This window comes from Anarrhichthys ocellatus, unplaced genomic scaffold, assembly GCF_004355925.1.
Source record: "Anarrhichthys ocellatus isolate YVR2014 unplaced genomic scaffold, GSC_Weel_1.0 scaffold4, whole genome shotgun sequence".
Taxonomy (NCBI): domain Eukaryota; kingdom Metazoa; phylum Chordata; class Actinopteri; order Perciformes; family Anarhichadidae; genus Anarrhichthys; species Anarrhichthys ocellatus.
The window spans coordinates 5,159,712-5,179,355 of NW_022280034.1; the positions used below are offsets into that span (position 1 = coordinate 5,159,712).

The window sequence follows — 19,644 nt, forward strand, 5'->3', positions numbered from 1 at the left end:
TTGGGGGGGTTGATGGTGGGGCAGTCAGGGTGAGGGAGGGTGGTGAGTGAGTGTGTGTGTTTCTGTATGTCTGCAGGTGTGGTTGTGTGTGTGTGGGTGTCCATGTGGCAGAAGTTAGGAGGAATTGAAAGAGCTCTTACACTCTGCCTTTATGGACCCACAGTTAATGGGGACAAAGGGCCGGCGCGCAGCGCGGCGCAGCCTGATGATGTCACGGCACATGTGCCGGGCCAGCTTGGTGAGGCGGGTGGCCTGCAGCAGGAAAGCCTGCTTGGTCTTCATGGAGGACTTCGGGCTGCCGCTGTTTCGCATCGGCACCATGTGGTTGGACTGGCGAGGAGCGTGGCCCCGTGAGCGAGGCTCCTGGGAGGGAAGGAGGGACAGGAAAAAGGCCACTGAATACAGTTTTACTCATGAATAAAAAACAGTTTAGGTGTTTAATAAAGGTTTAATATGAGCGATGTAGTCCGACAGACTTAACTTTGATTGTTGCTTATTTAGTCACATATTTTATATTTGGAAATCAATCAGATTTTGAAATTTTTTAAGTTTTCAGGACCAGATATTCGCCCCACGTCCAGCCTCCACATCTCAATGTATTTTATTTTGAAAGCGTGCTCCTGTCATGAAAGCGGCCATTTTTAAAGGCTAAAAAAAATGTTACACCCACTTGGTGGAATACATAACAAGGTGCTAAAATTGTATCAGCACCTAAAGAAGTTGACACAAAATACCAACATTTTAGCTTTAAGATCAACCAATAAATCCCACCTTCACAAAGGTTCATATGTTAAAGAGGTGTTGACTCGACTGTAGAATCACTTTGGAGGCTTTGTGTATTGCTGTTACACAGAGAGGTGATTGTAATACTTTGTCTATCCTGTTTATGTCAATGACGGTTACTACAGCTTCCAAAATGACCATAAAGTCTAATCAGCAGCTTATTAAAAACACTTAAAAAGCAGAACTGAACATTACAACCTGCATGCAGGTGGGTTTACTGCGGGGCTGTTGTATTAGACCGTATTACATAACCGGCAGTGCAGAGAGCACATTGTTAAACGAAAGTGGGCGACAATAGACCTTTTTAAGGTCTAAATAAATAAAGCTGCTGCAATCCTTTTATGTGAGACAATCCAGGGTTTCTGCTGTTTGTGCATGCATGCAGAGATGTTTTAATAAAAAAAAATAAAACATCATGCATGTTATTAATTAAACCTGTGCAGAAACAGGGTTGGAGTTTGGGTCTTTGCATTGCATCCTAAACAAAATGGATTCCTAACAACCAAAAATGGACCTTTAGAAAAGAAATGCTGAAAGAGGAAACAAAAAAATAACATTCTTTTGTATAATTTCCTTAAAATATAATATTTACATCAGCCTGACTACAGTGTGGCAGCTGTGCAGCATTTAAATGCCAGTCACTATGAAATACAGGACACATTTTGCATCCCAGTGTCGACATATAGAAATTAAATCTCCTAACTGGTCACTTTTCTCACTCGGTAAAAGAAATCCACACGATAAATGTGGAAATTGTGTGATTGTATGAATATGTGAGATGCCGTAAGTGATGTTTTGAGCTCACTGAATAATTGATGTTGACGTCACTTGTATACTGCAGATGTTACAACCTAACAGAGCTGCAGTTGTGTGCATCTGGATTTTGTTCCACGCTCTAAAACAGTATTTGGGGATTTAAGCAAATGAGCATGAGATGAGGTGATGTTAAACACGCCTTGAGGAACTGCAGAGCCCCCCCTTCTCTCCCCCCACGCCACCCCATGTGTTTTACATCCGTGCCTTCTGACTGAGCTTACATTGGTTGCTGGAACAGGCGAGGTCCTCTCCTCTGGGCCCTCTGCTCTGCTTGGCATCTTCAGGCCTCCGTACTTCTTCCAGTACATCCAGCAGGAAACGCAAAGGCGGCACTGCATGTTTGGTGGCCCCCATGAGTACCATTGGGCCGACTGCATGCCTGTCGATGCACAACATGCATTAGTGGAGGTTAGAAGCATCGCAGCAGATAACTGGTTCAAAGACACTCAGCATATTGATCTCTATTTCCACGGTCTCAAGTCTCTCCTTAATGATTTTATCAATGTCTATACATCTGACCAAGTCACACTCGTGCCTGCAATTGACTGCTGAGATTAGTACCTTTAGTGACTTTAACATCTCTAGTCTCAGGCCGCACACATGTATTGGTAGGCAGGATAAAATAAATATAGTTGACTATTATTATAGTATAGATTATATTGAAGTTAACAGAAGATTAATTAAAAGATCAATGGCTAAATGCATTTATCAGAGCAATTGCAGCTTCATAAATATCTGTGTTTTCTGTGTTATATCACTGTAAATTAAATATTTTGGCAATTTGAAGACACCACCTTGTGAAACTGTAATCGGCATTTAAATTATTTTCTGACAATTTATAGAAAAAAACCTAAACAGAAATGTTGGCCCTTGCAGCACAGCAAAAGAGCTCCACAGTGAAAAATAATCCGTTAGCTGCCCAACATTAGCATTAGTCTCCCTTACATTGCTAATTGACCCATGATCACCGGCCGTGTGATTAAACTTCATACTCAAACACACAGACAAAACTCACTATAGCAGCTCTCGCAGGCTCGGCCCCCGCCTGCTGCATGGTAGGCCCCGGGGCCCGCTCCATTCACCGTCGCCATCTTGCCATTGGTCATAGAGATCTGGTTGGGGTTGGGCTTGTTACTGCCACAGAGAAGAACGGGAGGAGATTTAGGAAACGGGCTGAGAGTGCAGCTGCTCGCTGCAGTGCTTTGAATCAAAAAACATTAATTATGCATGAAAAGCCACATTCACAGTAATGATTCCTATGAATGTGGAATAAAAAGACTTACTATGTGGGGATATAAACCTGCTTCAGTTTGCTCTCTGCCTCTGCTGCCTTGAGTCTCTTCTGCTCAGAGAGAAACACAGAAGATTGATTCATCAATGACAAAACCTGTCAGACAGTATGACACCCTTCAGAATTAACCCTGATAGGCAACGATTATTATCAAATGTGTCGATGCATTTCAAAAGGTGTCGTTTCCTTTCTTGACAGCTTGCAGTCACACCATTTCCTGATAATCATAATCAATAAAAAGTTTATGTTCATGTTACATATTCTGCTGATTCTCTAATCTAAAGTGACCGCTTGGTGGTCTAATGAAAGATGCTACTGATTTGGCAAATAGAGATTTTGTCTCACCTGTTGCACATATCTGTCTGTGGTCTTCCACATGTAGTAGTACTCTATGATACTAGTCAGAGACTTCCATGGCAGCTTCACGAGAGGAAATAATGAATAAGAGGGGAGAGAGAGAGAGAGAGAGAGAGAAAATTAATGATATTAATATCTCATGTTCTTGCCATCTGGGTGCAACAGCCTTCATGAATATTCATGAGCAGTGTCGTGACCAGAGACGCTGAAAGCTACTGGCTTTTCTTGGTTCTGAGCCCCAGACCAAAACACACACACGTTCACACACAGTGATTCCCACATTCAATAAGTATTCATGAGCACCTGGTGCCCCACACACACACCCATATCCTGTCTCTATAGTACAGTACAGGTGGGGAGGAAAGTTCTATCGAAACAGTCGCCCCTGTAGGCTTGAGGGGCGGCTGTTGAAATTGGTCACATCTCTTTCACAGAACAGTGACTGTGGTCATCTTGAATTCATGAAGCAATGAATTCCCATTGTGACGAGTTTTCACTGAGGAGGAAGGACGTATGAAAACGTCCTTAGAAACGTCCAAAAACACTCCATCAAACTCCTCCACTGTACATCAATACGGTACATACATTTGAAGAAGCCACACTTTCCACTAAAACACAGCTCAACACAACGTCTGCTTTAAACTTCACTCGCGTTTGGGTGCTTACGGTTATCACGCGCAGCCGTACACGAGCATATAAATACACAGCATTGATGTGAATTAAAACACATCTGAGCACCAAATGTCACTATGGCAGTTTGCCGTTTCTCATTAGTGATATGACTTTACACCAACAGTGTGAGCACAGTTATAAACACACACACTTACAAAGTCTTGTCGGATGTCGTTGAAGTCTTTTCCGTATTTCTCTAGTGCCTCCTCGAACATGGCGGCTTCCGAGGCGCTCCACTCCTCCATCTCGTCCCTGCAGAGCACGGGGCCGCCTGCTGGGACCAGCACACTCAGCGCACTGGACAGGTCGTAATTATGACGATGCAGCGTGTCCATCGCATGGAACTGCAACAAAGGCCCAAAGAAAAAAGGGTTACAACTTATCATGTAAGTCACAGCCAGGTACTGCAGAGTGAGTGTGCATTTATCGGTGTGTGTGTGTGTGTGTGTGTGTGTATGTGTGTTCAACTCACCAGTGTGATATCTCGTGAGGCTGCAGCTGCACTCATGTGTAAGCTCGGCTGTCGGACTGAGCTGCTGCAGTCCAACGCTCGAGCAAAGGTCCCAACCGCCCTGAAAAACGACACACACGTTAACAAACTGGCAGAATATAAAGAGAAAGACATAGTGGGATTCATGTGGCAGTTCACTGCTGCGCTGTGACACATCCTCGTCAGAAGCAACGGGGCTAAAAAGAGGCCACGGTGTCGTGTTTGATTATGTGAGTGGGCTACAACACGTGCACAATGAAATCCGGTTTGCACTTGCCGAAAGGCTCAATAGCTGGCGCACAATCATAGAACACGAGGACGATCGATTCATTCCACTGAGGCGTCCGCGGGAATGGAGTCATACAATACTACAGTTATTGAAACGATCTTTAATAAAAGACCATAAACAAATGCTTTCTATATGAAAATGTTCTATTTGTTGGCGACCATCCGTTTGAGCGTCGGCTGTAACCCTCGTACATCGAAACTCCAGTTCCTCTGTGTGCGACCCCACAGCTCCCTTGAGGTCAGAGACCGTGTCCCAGCCTTCATTAAATAGAATATGAAATAGAAGCGCTGACCGATAAATGAAGAGACTCGGTGGCACAGCTCTGAACATGCTTCCAGTAATTGCTAAAGAAAAAAGGTGTGCAAACACGAATCACGACTCAAACACAATAAATGGTTAAACTAAAGTTTTGACACCGATTTGAAGCACAAATCTTTACATTATCATTTTGAATGTAATTTTTTTAAATAATTTTTCCTAACCCTTTGGAGGTGTCCCTCATGTAACAACATTGTGCATTTATTACATTTGCAATGTATTTGCTTAGCATCCACGAACAGAGGAAAGTAATGCTTTTCTGTAGTCAAGGTTCTAATACTCTTTGTTCCATCTGTCTGTAAGTGAGTTTCAGTGGTTGCAGCCGTAGAGGAATCATAACATCCTATCAGTGGAGAGGTCAGAGGTGAAAGGTCTTACCGTGCCACCACTAGAAATTGGTCTATCTGTTTGCTGGAGAGCGGACACTCTGGATACCACAGCTTCTCTTCCAGCTTGGACTGGTCCCTGTCATCGGCCTCTCCTGCAGGATACACAGAGGCAACAGCTGACAGACAGCACGGCAGCTTGATCACAGGCCGAAGGTGACGAAACGGGATAATAATTTGAATATTTGCAAGACTTTGCTGGTAGAACTACTTCTTCCCGCTGCAACCGTTTGAGACCAATCACACACACTAAACAAATAAGCCTGTTGGTGTGACTGAATAAATCCCGCATTCTGACTGACCCTCTTGTAGCATTTCAGGTACGTCTGCCTGAAAGCGCGGCCCCACTCTGATCTCTCCTTTGTCGGCCAGCAGGGTCTTCTGTGTGGGGTCGTACACCAGCGAGTAGAAGAACGTGTCCTGAAGAGAATGACAAAACAATCAGTCTCTGCAGTTAAAGGCACAGGCTTTTACACTGGCTCTAATGTCAAACATTTGTATTATACATTTGGACTTTAAATTTAATTATTTTGGAAATTCCGTGGTGGGAAATGAAGGACGAAAGAAAGAAGAAATTCTGCAGCTAACCTGTAAATCTGAGCTGTAAATCTTTACTGTAATCTATGCAAAACGAGTTAAGTTACAAACATCTATTTCCTGATCCTTTGAATTGTGTGTTTTTAATGGAAATAATAAGTAAAACAATAACATTAAGATTCTTTGACAGTTTTCACAAACTTCAGGACGGACGGTTGCAACTATTTTTCGGGGAGTTGAAGAAAGTTAGTCTGGAGCCTTTCTGTCAGTTATTGTTGTCAGAAAGAAAATCTTAATCTGCAAAACTCTGAATCGGTAGGTCAGACTTTAAATAATCCACGCTAAAGATGTACAGACGACGAAAATGAAAACTTTATATTTGAAGTGTGCAGCTGTATTACCTCGGGAAATATAAGTATCGCATTCGGTAAAGGACTCAGATCAAAAATACTTAATTGGGACTTCTCTAGTCTTGAGGTGTTGGTTGGACAAAACAAGTTATCCGACACCATCCTGGGAGTTAAACGATAAATCAAGAAAAGAATCAGCTGACTAAACCAATTAAAGTTCTTGGTAGTTGCAGCCATTGACTTTCGCTCAATTTTTACGGGAAAAAAAAATAAATATATTGACTCAACCTGCTATGACACAACAAGCAAAAACCAGTAAGAGGTGACAAATCAAGTTGTTTTCTCTGGCTCACCTCTTTGTCAAGGTATGAAAGAACGGCTTCAGTCTCATTTAATAATGCGACACTGCACTTCCCCCTAATAGGAAAAAAAAGAGAGAGAGAGAGAGGGGGGGGGGGGGGAGAGAACAAGCACTTTGTAAAACACACACAGGAAGGGAGCAGCACTTGATTTGTCTGTTCATGGCTGGATGAGTGACTATCCATGGGCACTGCCTGCAGATGAGACGTGGGGTGTGAGTGTGTGTGTGTGTGTGTGAGTGGGTGTTTTTGTACAGTACCTGATGTGTGTCGCAGGCAGACTCTCATACTGCCGGGAGAGGAAGAGCTCTCTGTGGCGAAGCTGGTGTTTCTGTTTGTCTGTGAGGTCTGTCTCTATCGGGCTCTCCTTCTCTTCTTCCAACTCCTCTGCAGAAAGGCACACGAGAGAAAATTACACCACAAAAGACATCGGAAGAGACACAGATGTTTAAAATGAATATCCGCGTGTCACAGAGGCAGGTTGAAGACACACGACACACATAACAGGACAGTGGCTTGCTCGTGACAGATAATCAAAGTCACATATGGTTTCAGCCAAATTAATCCATTTATCTCTGCGATTTCATAAAATACCACTTGATGATGTTTCATAACTGTGCTGTCTTCAGATGTAATACAATAGGCTGGTAACGTGGCTCTCCGGGGCTTTGCAATCACAAACTAATGCTGCTATCCATTAAAGACAGCCAAGCTATTATGCGCAGGAATACTATGAGATATTCAACGTTAAGCATGCAGTGCTCATTCATAAATACTGGATTAGCTGCAGTCGAGTCGACACATAATCACATGCAGCGGACACACATTTTAAGTCCGCTTTATAAAAAGCAGTTGTTTTCACTCTCTAATGCTGGCACTAGTGCAGCTTCACAGCCCAGTTGGAAAATCCTACAGAGCCCCAGATTTCCCCATCTCCACTGTCCCGATGTCATGCGTTAAGCTGCCAGTGAGCTGTTTCAGATGTGTCTGTTTGATGGGTGAATAACTTTCTGTTTGCGGGCTCTCTCCCCATAAACAGCTGCGTTTTGGAGTCTCCAGGCATTACATACCGCCTTCATCAGCTGAGCCCTCCGCTCGGCCCTTTGGCCCGAGGCCGCATTGGTTGCATCGGTGAACGCTTTGGAATCCGGAGGGGTTTAAAAAACAAATGAATAATTGAAAACCGAGGACCTACCCTCCCCAGCCCTAGTAGTTTATGAAAAACAACATTCACACCCACTTTGCGCTGTGATTGGCCAGCTGTGCAGAGGTGAGAAAGGAGCCAACTTCTCTCTCGCTCTCTCTCTAGCTCTCTTTTTAAATTTTTGACACGTACAATTAGATGTGAATAACACAATGAATGTCTTCCGGGAAAAGAAAAAGTGAATTAACTTGCATATATATATATATATATATTTATAGCACTTTTCTAGTCTTCTGACCATGCAAAGCATTTTACATTATATGTCAACATTAACCTATTCACACACACACACACACACACACACCGATGGCACATGTGGCCAATCGTCGGTTTGGCCACAAAAAAGTATCCCCCAGTTCCAAAAATAGATAGTGAAAGAAGGGATTTCAGTCTGTACAGCCCTCTGACAAGCACTTCAGTGAAAGCATACTGACCCGTCACTCAACTGAACACCGTCTCCGATTGGTTCAAAGTCTCTCTATGTTCAGATTCTAATGCAACACAGTCTCTCTGTTTCCTACATTATGCTGCTGTTCTCACTTGTATCCAACAGATAGCAGACTTGCTGTTTTCTTACCTGCTCTCCTTCTAGATACTAGAGCTTAATGGCTTCATTAAGACACAGCTAATGCAAACACAAAGTGTTTTTTCTGCTGCTGCTGCTTCAGATTGAAAGCTTTTCACTAGAAAACCACTGGACGGCAACTACAGCAACTCTTGTCTCGCCGAGGTTAGCGACTGGGTGCTAATAAATCACAGCAACACATGGACACTTGTGAACGGAAAAAGATGTTTTCAAATCAAAGTTTTGTATGCGTTTGTTTCAGTACTACTGTGTTGGAAAGGCAGCAGCAATCTCACGGGCAGAAACCTTAAATCTTGGAAAATAAAACCAAAACTATTAGATTGGCTTCATACCGATGAGGGTAGATTGGGAAAATGTCTAATTTGAAAATAAACGGGCCCGTTAGCTCTAATGTGGAACTTGTGTTGGGCTCTCTGCTGTTCTTTCATCTTTGGCTGCAATGATTAATCAGCATCATAGACCAAACAAAGAGCAGGGCTTCAGAATAACTCCACTAACAGCTCTGTTGCACCCTTCCGAAATTTAGAAACAAACATTTAGAACAACAGGCTGATATTTTTGTATCTTGTAGATTTTTTTCATCTCAGGTTTCCCTCCTACAAACTGCACATTCAGCTGTATTTCTGTAAATCAGATTCACCGCTTGTGCTTCTGTTTACGTCCTGAACGGAGCTGATCCATGAATCAAGTGTATTTTATTTCTTTACAGTGGTAGGTGGCAGGCCGCACTAAATCCTATTGTTGTTTCTGTCTCTTGTACTGAGCAGCTGGTAGAGGACTGACTCCAAATAGGTTGTGGAATTGGCACTGTGCTGCTATGACTGCATATGTCCCTCCATACTGTATGCTTTATGTTTTTGCAGAAAGACCATAATGACATTTTCCCTGAGAGTCGGACTGGTTCAAAGATTCATTTTCAGCTAATGATGCCAACAATTCACCAATTCTCACTTCTCAAATGTAAAGATTTGCAGTTTGTTTAATAATGTTCCGAGTACATTTGAGCAGAGCTGCAACAAATAATTATCTTTCGTTAATCTGCAGATTATTTTCTCAATTGGTCGATTAAACAACGATATTCTATTTACAGTGATAGAAAACAGAAGATTTGCACTTCTGTGAAGCTAAAACCAGAAAATGACTTAAAAGAAATAATTGATGATCCACATTGTTGCCAAAAAAATCTGTTGATCAACTACAGTATATTAAAATACAGATTTTGAAGAAGTGTATTTTCTTCTTCTTCTACCACTGCACAGACCAACATTCCCAGTGAGATAAAGGGTGAAAAGTAAAGCAACGCAGGATCTGCAGGTAATGAGCCGCTGTCTGCCCACAGCGGACGACATGCTCGACTCATTATTGCAGAGGCCTAAAGCTTTGCCCCTGTGGCTGCACAGAGATCTGTGTGCTTGTTCATTCAAAGTTTATTAATAATGAACCTGTCCAAATTGCACCAAATTGGATAAAGCACTCCTCTGGGGTCCAAGTGCACGCGCCCAGTGTGAAGTAAATCGGATGAGATTCGAGATCTCGAGATTCCTTGCTTAACAGTTAGATATATTCAGGGAGTGCAGTTAGTGACAGTGTGGGCTTCATGGAAGCTCTGAAAGCTTGACGGAGTGGCAGCAGGGGGCGGGGCTTAGCGATCAATTGCTTGAAAGCAAATTTAATTTCCATGTGGCATCTGAACAAATAGTTGTCTTGGTGTGTGTGTGTGTGTGTGAGAGAGACAGGAGTTACTACTCACTTGCATGTTTGTCTGCGAGCTGGATGAGGCTGTGGGAGATGTCTCTCCTTCTGTAGAAACAAACCACCTTGGCCTCCACATTCCCGCTGGCCGTCTGAAACAGAGAGAGGTCGAGGGATCAAGGTTGACTGTAAGCGTCGGCAACACCTCGCGATACACAAACCTCTGATTTCCCAGGAGCCCCGGCTCCTTTGTGTGCTCATCAAGCTCTGCTGTTGTGACAGGCTGACCAGGGCGGCAACAGCGCTTTTTAAAAGATGATTGATTGATCGTCTCAACGGATAATTAGGCCGACGGGGCTTAAAGACTCAGCCGGTATTAAATTCTGTGACTGATGGAAAGTGAATGGATGTGGGGCTATGAGGTTTGAGAGAACTGCTTCCAACTTGCAAAATAAAAAACATCGGCTACGGTCAAGAAAATCTTCATCACGTTGAACCAACCATTCTCTTTCAGCCTCAACAAAGGAAAAGAACATTATAAGCTCCACACAGGCAGTATCTGTTGCAGGACCGCTGTGTTACATTGCATCATGCTGCAGGGTGATCCTGTTATTTTGTCCACCCCTATTTATCACTTATGATAACAGCACTGTCTCCTGTCTTTATATTGTAATACAGAGCCTCAATAAGTTTCATACGGATATCTTCCCGCCCACACAGTCTGATAATTGCATTTATCTGAGTTTCTTCATGCAAATGCAGGAAAAGCTTTTCTGACTCGCTTGTTCAAGATGCTCGTGTAGTATTTAAACAAAAGTTAGCTTTGGTTCTGTTGTTAACATATGTGACACATAATTTAATCAAATTTGATTAAACATTGGCAGAAATAAACCCATCAGACCATGTTGCTTTTAGAAGCTGGTGCGAGTCAATATTTAGTCTAAAGCTGAGCTGAAATGTTCACAATAATCTCCCCTTATTACACTCTCGTAGGTGCGTCCTGTGATGTCAAACTGCAGTTAGGAGACGGGGACACACCGGTCAGGCTCCATCATATTACAAACTAGGGAGTCCCATAATGCTCCCAAACACACCTTGCAAAGTGGGGGGTAGGGATAGAAACAGCAAGGAATCCTAGCTATTCACCCTCAGGCATAAAACAACATAAAAAACTAAACACACACAAAATTGACACACAAATACTTCCGTACCTTGTTGAGTTCTTCTATCCGCCGGATCAGGTAAGGGTTACTGGACGAGTTCTCAAAGAATACATAATCTGCAACAGAAAACACACGATGCATGAGATCATTGTGACGATGGATTATCCTCTGCGGAGATAATACACTCAGCGGCCACTTCATTAGGTACACCTGTAAAGTCAAATGCACTTATAACAGATCACGTTTTGAAAGATAAAAATATTCAGTTTTGATTGACACTGTCCACGAGGTATTCGTTTAACATACATGAGGGCGGAAGAATATTAGAAACACGTGAATTAATGCCTCTCTGACAGTGTTAAACCTCAACATTATCGTCCTATTAAATGTAGAATTTGTGGCAGATCTGTTGCATTGAATTGCATTAAATTGTATAGGTGTAATAATAAAGTCGCCAGGGAGTGAGCGTCCATCTACACATGTGTATTGCAACCACTACCCCAATTCCCAGCTGACTATAATGTAAGCCGAGGAACAGGAAACTGGCTGTGTGACACACTGCAGTGTTTTCCTATTTCCAGTACACCATTGAGCAACTAACAGTTCACTGTTATATCAAGAGGAAGAGGTTAGAAAACAGACGTGATGACCATTAATAAACTGGGTATTTGTTATGAGCATGCACCACAAAGAATATAGATTCCAAGTTAAACGGGTCAAGGCAAACGCAAATACATGTACACTGCAAGGTCTTCACGTCCGGACAGAGAGTCACCACAGTTATGATTTTGTAAGATAAATACGTTGAGGACGAGGATATATTTAAGTCTTAAATAATGAATTCCCACTGCTCATCGACAAAATCAGCATAGACATGAGTTATCCTATTCAGCTCTACCTGAGTAGGATATACAGTAACTTTGGAAAAGTTCAGTCCATGGCAAATGCTGCCTTCAAGTGCTGTCTGAAATATTGTAATTTCTACGCACAAGGAAAATACACGTCAGTCAAGCGGTAAATATTTCAGACTTGTCAAGGTTTGACATTTAGTAAGTGCATATAAATACTTTGTCAAACTCTGGATTCAAAATGTAATCATCCCCAGAGGGGATAATAAATTGCAGCCCTGACATACATTCTTCCCTTTATTGAGTTGCACTTAGTAGGACTAAGCTATATGTATGAAGAAACCACATTTACAAAAGACATATTTTAAAAACAGATCTGTTATTATTTCATGAAAGACACAAACACCAAAGCACCAACAATGTGTAAGTTCTAGGAGTTGCAGTTTCCAAATAGCACTTGAAGGCAGCAGGAGAACTGCAGCTAAGGTGACCATATGGTCAACAAACTGATACAGTAGCGACACTGATGTTAAACTATTGAGAAACGTATCACCTGTGCAGAGATGCTCAGTGTTTATGCGACATGTCAAGCGCTACATTAAAGCTTCATCACAATGTGGCTGTAGACTGGAAGTACGTGTGAATAAAAAGATGTAAGATTAAATCAAACCCGACGCAACGACGCCATGAATCGAGACAATAATTTGATGCTGAATTCCAGCACACTGCTAACCAGCTAGCTTAGCAGGTGAAGTCATTTCGCTAAATAGCGGTGCTTGTTGTGAATATAGGTGGACAGTGGGCCGATGTCTAATGTTACCAACGAGTGTTAGATGCATTCCTCATCATGTAAAAAAACGAGCCGCAACAATGCTAATCAGTGGAGCCATTACTGGTGCTAACGTTAGCTAAATAAGGACTCGCACTAATGGCTGCATGCCAGAAGAGGCAATACAAAGGCAGCTTGAGACTGCCCGTGGTAACATTTTAACCCGTTTTAAACACATGTCTAGTCGAGAAGTCTCGCGACGTGTCCGTTACCCGTGTCCCCGGTCTATACGTCCAAAAACCAAAGAACAAAAGGTGCCGACAATTGAAATGTGTTTACATTGTGAGCTAGCCATTTAGCAAGCTGGCGGCTAGCTGCTGTGGCCACGACAGACGCGAGGCCTGACCCATTTTGAATCCCAAATATTTAGAAATTATCACCTTCCTGGTGCAACTTAATGCATCTGTGTGCGTGTCGCACAGCCGCATCTCACTATTTAGACGCAAACAAACTACAATTGCGTGACATAATCCCCAGGGGATGCGAAAACTGGAAGGATTTCAGTTTGATAAAAAGATCCACATTGACATACATACCTCCGACCCGGTACATGTTGGCCGCCATTTCTGCCCTCCCGGAGTGTTAACGTAAACCATAAACTAAGAGAAATAGAATAAATTAATAAAAACAATAAAACTCGGTCCCTTAAAAGGTAAAAGGTGCGATGAATTATGATCGTCGAGACTCCGGATGTGTACCCAAGCGGGAGATTTTTTGGCAAATCGACCCCCCCTCCCCTCCTCCTCTAGGATTCACAGTACCCTTTACAATACAGTGAACTCACGGCAGCCAAAAGAAGTCCGATCAACCCGAAAAACCACTGACTGGTGACGTTGAGGAGAGGGCCGCGCACGCGCACCCACATACACAGACACACACCATGACACACACTGTTGACACACTGGGAGAAGTCATTATGTTCTTAGCAACTTATCATAATATTTCGTGTTCTTTATTGTCATGTGCAAAATACAGTGAAGCAGTCGTGATGAAAACAAATGTTGGTTATCGGGCTCCTTCCAACAGTGCTAATAAAGTAAATAATAAAATTAAAAAACACGTCAAGTCAAAATCTAATTAGAATGTACAAAACCCTTAAAGCCCTTAAAGACTTAAAAGAAGGATTTTGTTCATGTTTTTGAAGGTGTTGAATATGGCAGGCTAATGGGAATAATCTTTAAGAATCTCACCCATGCAATTATTTGTTCTATTTTATGTCGACAGCCTCGACTTTGGAGACAAATGTGTATGAAATTACGCTCTGTTTTTCTGCACGAGTTTTTTTCTCGTTTAGTGCGTGCGTACGTGCGCGCGCGCATGTGACATCATTCATGATGTGGCTCGCCCTGGCTGTGGAGGAGAGACTCTTCCACAGGCTACAGAGAGAGAAGAGGAGTGAGGGACAGAGGGTAGTTTTCACCAGCTCCACGAACCACGCCCCGGGGGACAGGGGGAGACGGTGGTCTCCAAGTGTCCAAACTCTTGTGATGGAAGGGACCGTAGACTGCGAAGATGAGTTTTAGTTAGGTCACAGATTGGCAAGATGAAGTTCGGGAAGAGCATCTGCGTACTCAACGTAGGGGGAACCCGTTACGCCTTCACCCGTGAGGTGATTAGGGATTTCCCTCTCCGGCGCGTCAGCCGTCTGCATGCTTGCGCAACGGAGAAAGAGGTTCTTGAACTGTGCGATGACTACGACAAGGACCTGAATGAGTTTTTCTTTGACCGCCACGCGCAGGCTTTTGTGTTCATCATGCTGTACGTGCGCTCCGGTAAACTCCGCTTTGTGCCCGGAGTGTGTGAGCTGTCCTTCTACACAGAGATGCTCTACTGGGGACTGGAGAGCGCGCACTTGGACTCCTGCTGCCAGAAACGCCTGGACGACAGGATGTCCGAGATCGGACTGGACACTCTGTCCGAGATGGACGTCGGAGTGTCGGGGGATGAGTCCCAGAGCTCTGGCGAGCCGGTGCAACGGATTGCGCTCACCGGTCGCGCAAAATGGCTAGAGAAGATGCGCAAGACATTCGAGGAGCCCAATTCTTCGCTTTTGGCTCAGCTCTTGGCCTTAATTTCTGTAATATTTGTGCTCATTTCAATGATAATGATGTGTGCGAGCACCCTGCCGGACTGGGATACAGCCAAGAGAAATATTGTGGAGGAGCAAAGGTAGGCAAAAGTCAGGGGTCAGTTAAGTTTAGAGGAATAAAAGGGGGGCCCCTCATGAGGATACGGCGAAATGCTTAGGCGTAATATGTATCAGGCTGTGCTCAAAAACCTGGTGCGTAAAAGTCAATGGTGACTTCATGCCATGAGCTCAACAGGCTAGAATATAAAAATGATGTGTTTCTGTTACGATAAAGTCTCTGTAAATAAATAGATAAACACATTTACAGTCTCACACTTGAGATTATAAGAGCCCGCAAGCGTTCAACGCAGCGGTCAAACTCATTGCGCACTAGCCATTATTACCCAGAAGCATGGATGCATTGCTCTTTGAGTCCTATGATGTTATACAATTTAAGAGTAAGAATATATTATATTTAAACCATGAGAGAAAACAATCAGGCACTTCCTGTGTAATAAATTGATACCTCGTAGGTCAATACAGCACAATGACAAGTTTCAGGCACCACATTTAACATTAGGAGCCTCACATGTCAGCTCACAGGGAAGCCAATCAACAAACAATCCATATTATCTATAAAAAGTGTATTGTAATTTATTACACAGGACACTTTATTGTCTTATTCCCCTCCTCTTCACAATTAATTTGAATATCTTTATTGGCTTGGTAAGTGTACACTGCACGGTACACATGGAGGACAAACATCAGATGAATGACAGATAGGCTACATCATATTCCAGTGGGTAATGAGTTGAAAGTAGAAAGTGTACTGAGGGATTATATATTAGGGTAAGCAAACAAAACGGAATTAATCCACTTTCAGGAATCACCTTCTGTTTTAGTTAAGCTTCTGGGCAGTTATTTTGGCTTCACTTCATGGATGCAAAGTGAAAAGTGCACCTCTCTTTCATCATTATTTTTGCACAGCTTGTCCTCTTCAGTACGCCCGAGGCAGCCTTTCTCTATATAAGGCTGGGTTATGTTCACTCAGGCAGGACATAGTTTTGGATCGGTCACCGTGGTTAGGTAATCACTAAAAGTGTACTTTATTGTCAGGGTCAAAATGATTTAGTTTCATGCCAGTAGATGATGCAATTAACTCAGTGGCGCTATCATTTGATTTTGTCTAATTGTGCCGATGTAGTTATCCTTAGGCTCTGTGCTATTTCATTGGCCTGACTGCTTCTATCTCAAATACAAGCACCACCTCACTTTAATTTGGTTTGATTGCCTCTGCTCTGCTAATCAATGGGGTAATTGTGTGCCTGCTTGTGTCACACAGTCTCTCTTTGAGGGCATTGCATCCCTCCCTCTGTGCTGTTTCTCTGCAATCTTCCATTTTTATCCTCCTCTCTTTGTTTACTTGTGTCAACCCTGAATTGCGTCAGCTGTCTTGTATTCGTCCCTGATTCGCTTCCTTCTTCCTCATATTAACTGATTTCCAAACAGTGTCATATCATCCATATCTCTCTGTTGCTGCTCTCCCATTTCCTGTTTACAGTTCAGTAAACGACCCAGGTCAGTTTGGCTCATTTTTCTCATCTTCTCTCCGCAGGATAGTGGAAGCCGTGTGTATTGGCTGGTTTACAGCAGAGTGCACTTTGCGCTTTCTGGTTGCCAGAAGCAAGTGGGACTTCATCCGGCGGCCGCTGAACATCATCGATGTGATTGCCATCACCCCTTACTATGTCACCATGGCGCTGGCCCGGGCAGGGATGCCAGGTGCCGGGCTCGGGGTTGCTGGGGTGATACTGCGGGTGCTGAGGATGATGCGCGTGTTCTGGCTCATGAAGCTGGCCAGACACTTCTTGGGCCTGCAGACACTGGGGCTCACGCTCACGCGCTGCTACCGGGAGATGGTCATGCTGATGGTGTTTGTCTTCGTCGCGATGGCAATATACAGCGCTCTGGCCCAGCTGCTGGAGCACGGGCTGAACTTGGAAGCGCAGAACCCGGATTACGCCAGCATCCCAGCAGCCGCCTGGTGGGTCATCATTTCAATGACGACGGTGGGGTACGGGGACGTGTACCCCGTGACAATTGGGGGACGGGTGCTTGGGGGAATGTGCGTCGTGAGCGGCATTGTTCTCTTGGCACTGCCCATCACATTCATCTACCACAGTTTTGTACAGTGCTACCATGAACTCAAACTCCGCTCTGCCAGATGCACACGCAGCCTGGCAATGGAGTTACTGCAATGAGCATGCATTCATACCAAAACACATGTGGCCCTGCATACATCAGAAAGAAACTCAACCAACCAGTGGACCTGTTGATCCCATTGTCAAATATCGATCTACTTTGTGCCCGACGCTGTTTCCTGCCTGAGCTGCACCTGATTTTAATTGGCCTGTCTAGTTCCTTCCTGTTGTGTTGATGATCTCCAATCATTGTCTTCGACCAGCATGCTCTGCGCCGTCTTCTCCCCAACAACACCGCTTGGACTGAAGAATAGGATTAAATAATGATTTATTAAACACACACAGGCACAGTCAATTTAGTTTTGACAGCGGCTGCTGTTGACACTGTATTCCCATGGCTACAACATTGGCAGAGACTGCTGCTTTTTTGTATGCTGCATCCAGCGCTGTGTGTGTGTGTCTGTGTGTTTGTTTGTCTGGACATCACTTTTGTCTAAGCTTTGCATCCAGATGGTACAAGTTACACAAGATTGATGTGTGACCTGGATGCATTCTGTTAAACCATGTGAAATATAGACAGATAGTGAACAAGTGAGTGTGAAATGGGGATGCAGAGGTGCTACACAGAGGGCTTTGTGTGTAGGAGGGGCTTAAGCCAGGGATAATGAAATATAGAGACATGTCAGGAGCAAAGACTAGAAGGTGACAGACAAACAAAGGTCTGACAGATATGACAGCGCAGATGGAGCGTGAAATGGTGGATAAAAGATTCCTGGGACAAAAATGACAAAGAGACAACAGAATGTGGAGCAACCGCGAGCACAAAGAATGAATAGACGGTGAGTGTGTTGCGTCTCCATTTGCGAGTGAGTGTAAGGCATTTAATATTACTGTGTCTCCAAGGCAACCTCCATTCTCCAACATGTCAATCATAATAGTGGTTGATTTTGTTGTGTGCACAAAAATAGGCCACATCCACGCACACGACTCCTGGCTTGCGTTTTTGCTTTTGCAATTGTTGGGAAAATAACATCACAGGATTTGTTGAATTACAAAATGTAGAAGAGAAAAAGAACAAGAGCGGAAAAAAAAATGAACATGATGGTTCTGACATTGATGATTCAGACATGTTTCCACTGCTCGTGGTTTGCCAAGATGATGTGATTCGTTAGACACATGATCCAAACAAACAAGTCAACACCTCTCCCACACAACAGTCTTTCTCTGCATCTCCTCTCCTGTTGCCATCAACCATCCTCTTTTTAAACACACACACATGCACACACACAAGCTCTCACGCTCCTCTTTTGTAAACTTTGCAGCCTTGTATGAGTTCAGTGTTTATTGTACACAGAACATATTTCACTGTTGTTCTTGTTGTGTTATCAGTGTGCTTTTTAAGTAGTCACAAAAATGAGCGATAATCAGTATTTTACCACCTTGCCCTACAGCACAGTTTTCCAACGTATGTGGCATAGCTTATAGCGCAGTGAATTTTGGCTGGGCCTGATTGAAACCATCAGTCAAAACTTTTTCATCAGTAGACTACAAACTTGTGATTAATGTTATTCATGTATGAGCTTTTACAATAAAATGTCTCAGAGAAAATTGTCTTTGAATGTGTAATTGCTTATTTCTAATCAAACTGTATCATAAAAATGGTAAAATATAAGTGTTATCAGACTCCATCATCTGCTTCCACTTATTCATTTCCTCAAATAACCTTCTTAATTAACTGAGCTATAATGCCACACAGTCTGGCCCAGAGAGGTGATTCATGAATAAGGCATTTTTGGCAGATGGAGCTTGATAATTCAAAAGTCTTGATGTGATGACATACTACACCTCTGGCCTCCTGCAGGCAGTGGAACATAACATTCAATGTGAGGAACACCTGAGCCCGTTGGCGAGGACATTCAGTGCGCTCATCAGATTTACACGGGGGGGGGGGGGGGGGGGGATTGTGCCGCGGTCTAGTTCACAAAGTATTGTTGTAAGGGTACATTGGCTTAATCACAAACTGCTGTCGCTCTGTTCTTAGGGTTCACACTTGCCAAGCATGTTGGACATCGCTCAAAAGGCTTGTGTTTCACTTATCTCAACAGCTCATTCAGTAAGCTAGCTATATGCACCTGATGTAAATAAAAATTGAACCGTGGGTGACAAATTAAAGGGAACATTAAGTGTGTTATAATAAGGTGTTTCTCCACCATAACCTATCAGAAAAGCTTCAGCGCTCCTTTACTCCAAGTCCCTCAGTTGGTGTTTTGATGATTGTTATGGAGTGACCTGTCTAACACGTCGCTCCAAATCCCCTCATCCTTTGGGGAACAGGAATAACTGTACCTAATGTAATATAAATCCACCTAATAGTTGTTGAAACATTTTACCAAAAAAAGCAAAAA

At 43.4% G+C, this 19,644-nt stretch overlaps 2 protein-coding genes across 5 annotated transcripts in view; one reads left to right on the plus strand and one right to left on the minus strand.

The window, feature by feature from the left end:
- mta3 (metastasis associated 1 family, member 3) overlaps positions 1–13,812 on the minus strand; it is a 23,330-nt gene extending 9,518 nt beyond the window's left edge. For 2 of the 4 annotated variants that reach the window (XR_004212655.1, XM_031843503.1), the window contains exons 1-14: positions 13,507–13,811; positions 11,342–11,409; positions 10,189–10,282; positions 6,909–7,035; positions 6,643–6,706; positions 5,705–5,822; positions 5,395–5,497; positions 4,392–4,491; positions 4,075–4,263; positions 3,236–3,310; positions 2,883–2,941; positions 2,615–2,733; positions 1,821–1,978; positions 141–363 (exon numbers count right to left, since the gene is read on the minus strand). Coding sequence is in view for 3 of the 4 variants with exons in the window: in XM_031843503.1 (XP_031699363.1) it covers positions 141–363; positions 1,821–1,978; positions 2,615–2,733; positions 2,883–2,941; positions 3,236–3,310; positions 4,075–4,263; positions 4,392–4,491; positions 5,395–5,497; positions 5,705–5,822; positions 6,643–6,706; positions 6,909–7,035; positions 10,189–10,282; positions 11,342–11,409; positions 13,507–13,534 (1,525 nt within the window). In the remaining variant the exon portion in view is untranslated. Of the gene's footprint in view, positions 1–140; positions 364–1,820; positions 1,979–2,614; positions 2,734–2,882; positions 2,942–3,235; positions 3,311–4,074; positions 4,264–4,391; positions 4,492–5,394; positions 5,498–5,704; positions 5,823–6,642; positions 6,707–6,908; positions 7,036–10,188; positions 10,283–11,341; positions 11,410–13,506 lie in introns of all 4 variants that reach the window. The other 2 variants (XM_031843501.1, XM_031843502.1) reach the window with 1 other exon arrangement.
- Positions 13,813–14,348: 536 nt separating this feature from the next.
- kcng3 (potassium voltage-gated channel, subfamily G, member 3) lies at positions 14,349–18,847 on the plus strand. Its single transcript, XM_031843711.1, has 2 exons — positions 14,349–15,139; positions 16,654–18,847. Exons 1-2 carry the CDS (start codon positions 14,514–14,516, stop codon positions 17,297–17,299), a joined length of 1,272 nt encoding a protein of 423 aa, XP_031699571.1. The 5' UTR covers positions 14,349–14,513; the 3' UTR covers positions 17,300–18,847.
- Positions 18,848–19,644: the final 797 nt, after the last annotated feature.

Bases quoted from the DNA above. Each gene is read 5' to 3' on its own strand.
- kcng3 (XM_031843711.1), top strand. From the start codon at position 14,514: ATGAAGTTCGGGAAGAGCATCTGCGTACTCAACGTAGGGGGAACCCGT. The intron at 15,140-16,653 runs GTAGGCAAAAGT...TTCTCTCCGCAG, and splicing joins AATATTGTGGAGGAGCAAAG to GATAGTGGAAGCCGTGTGTA.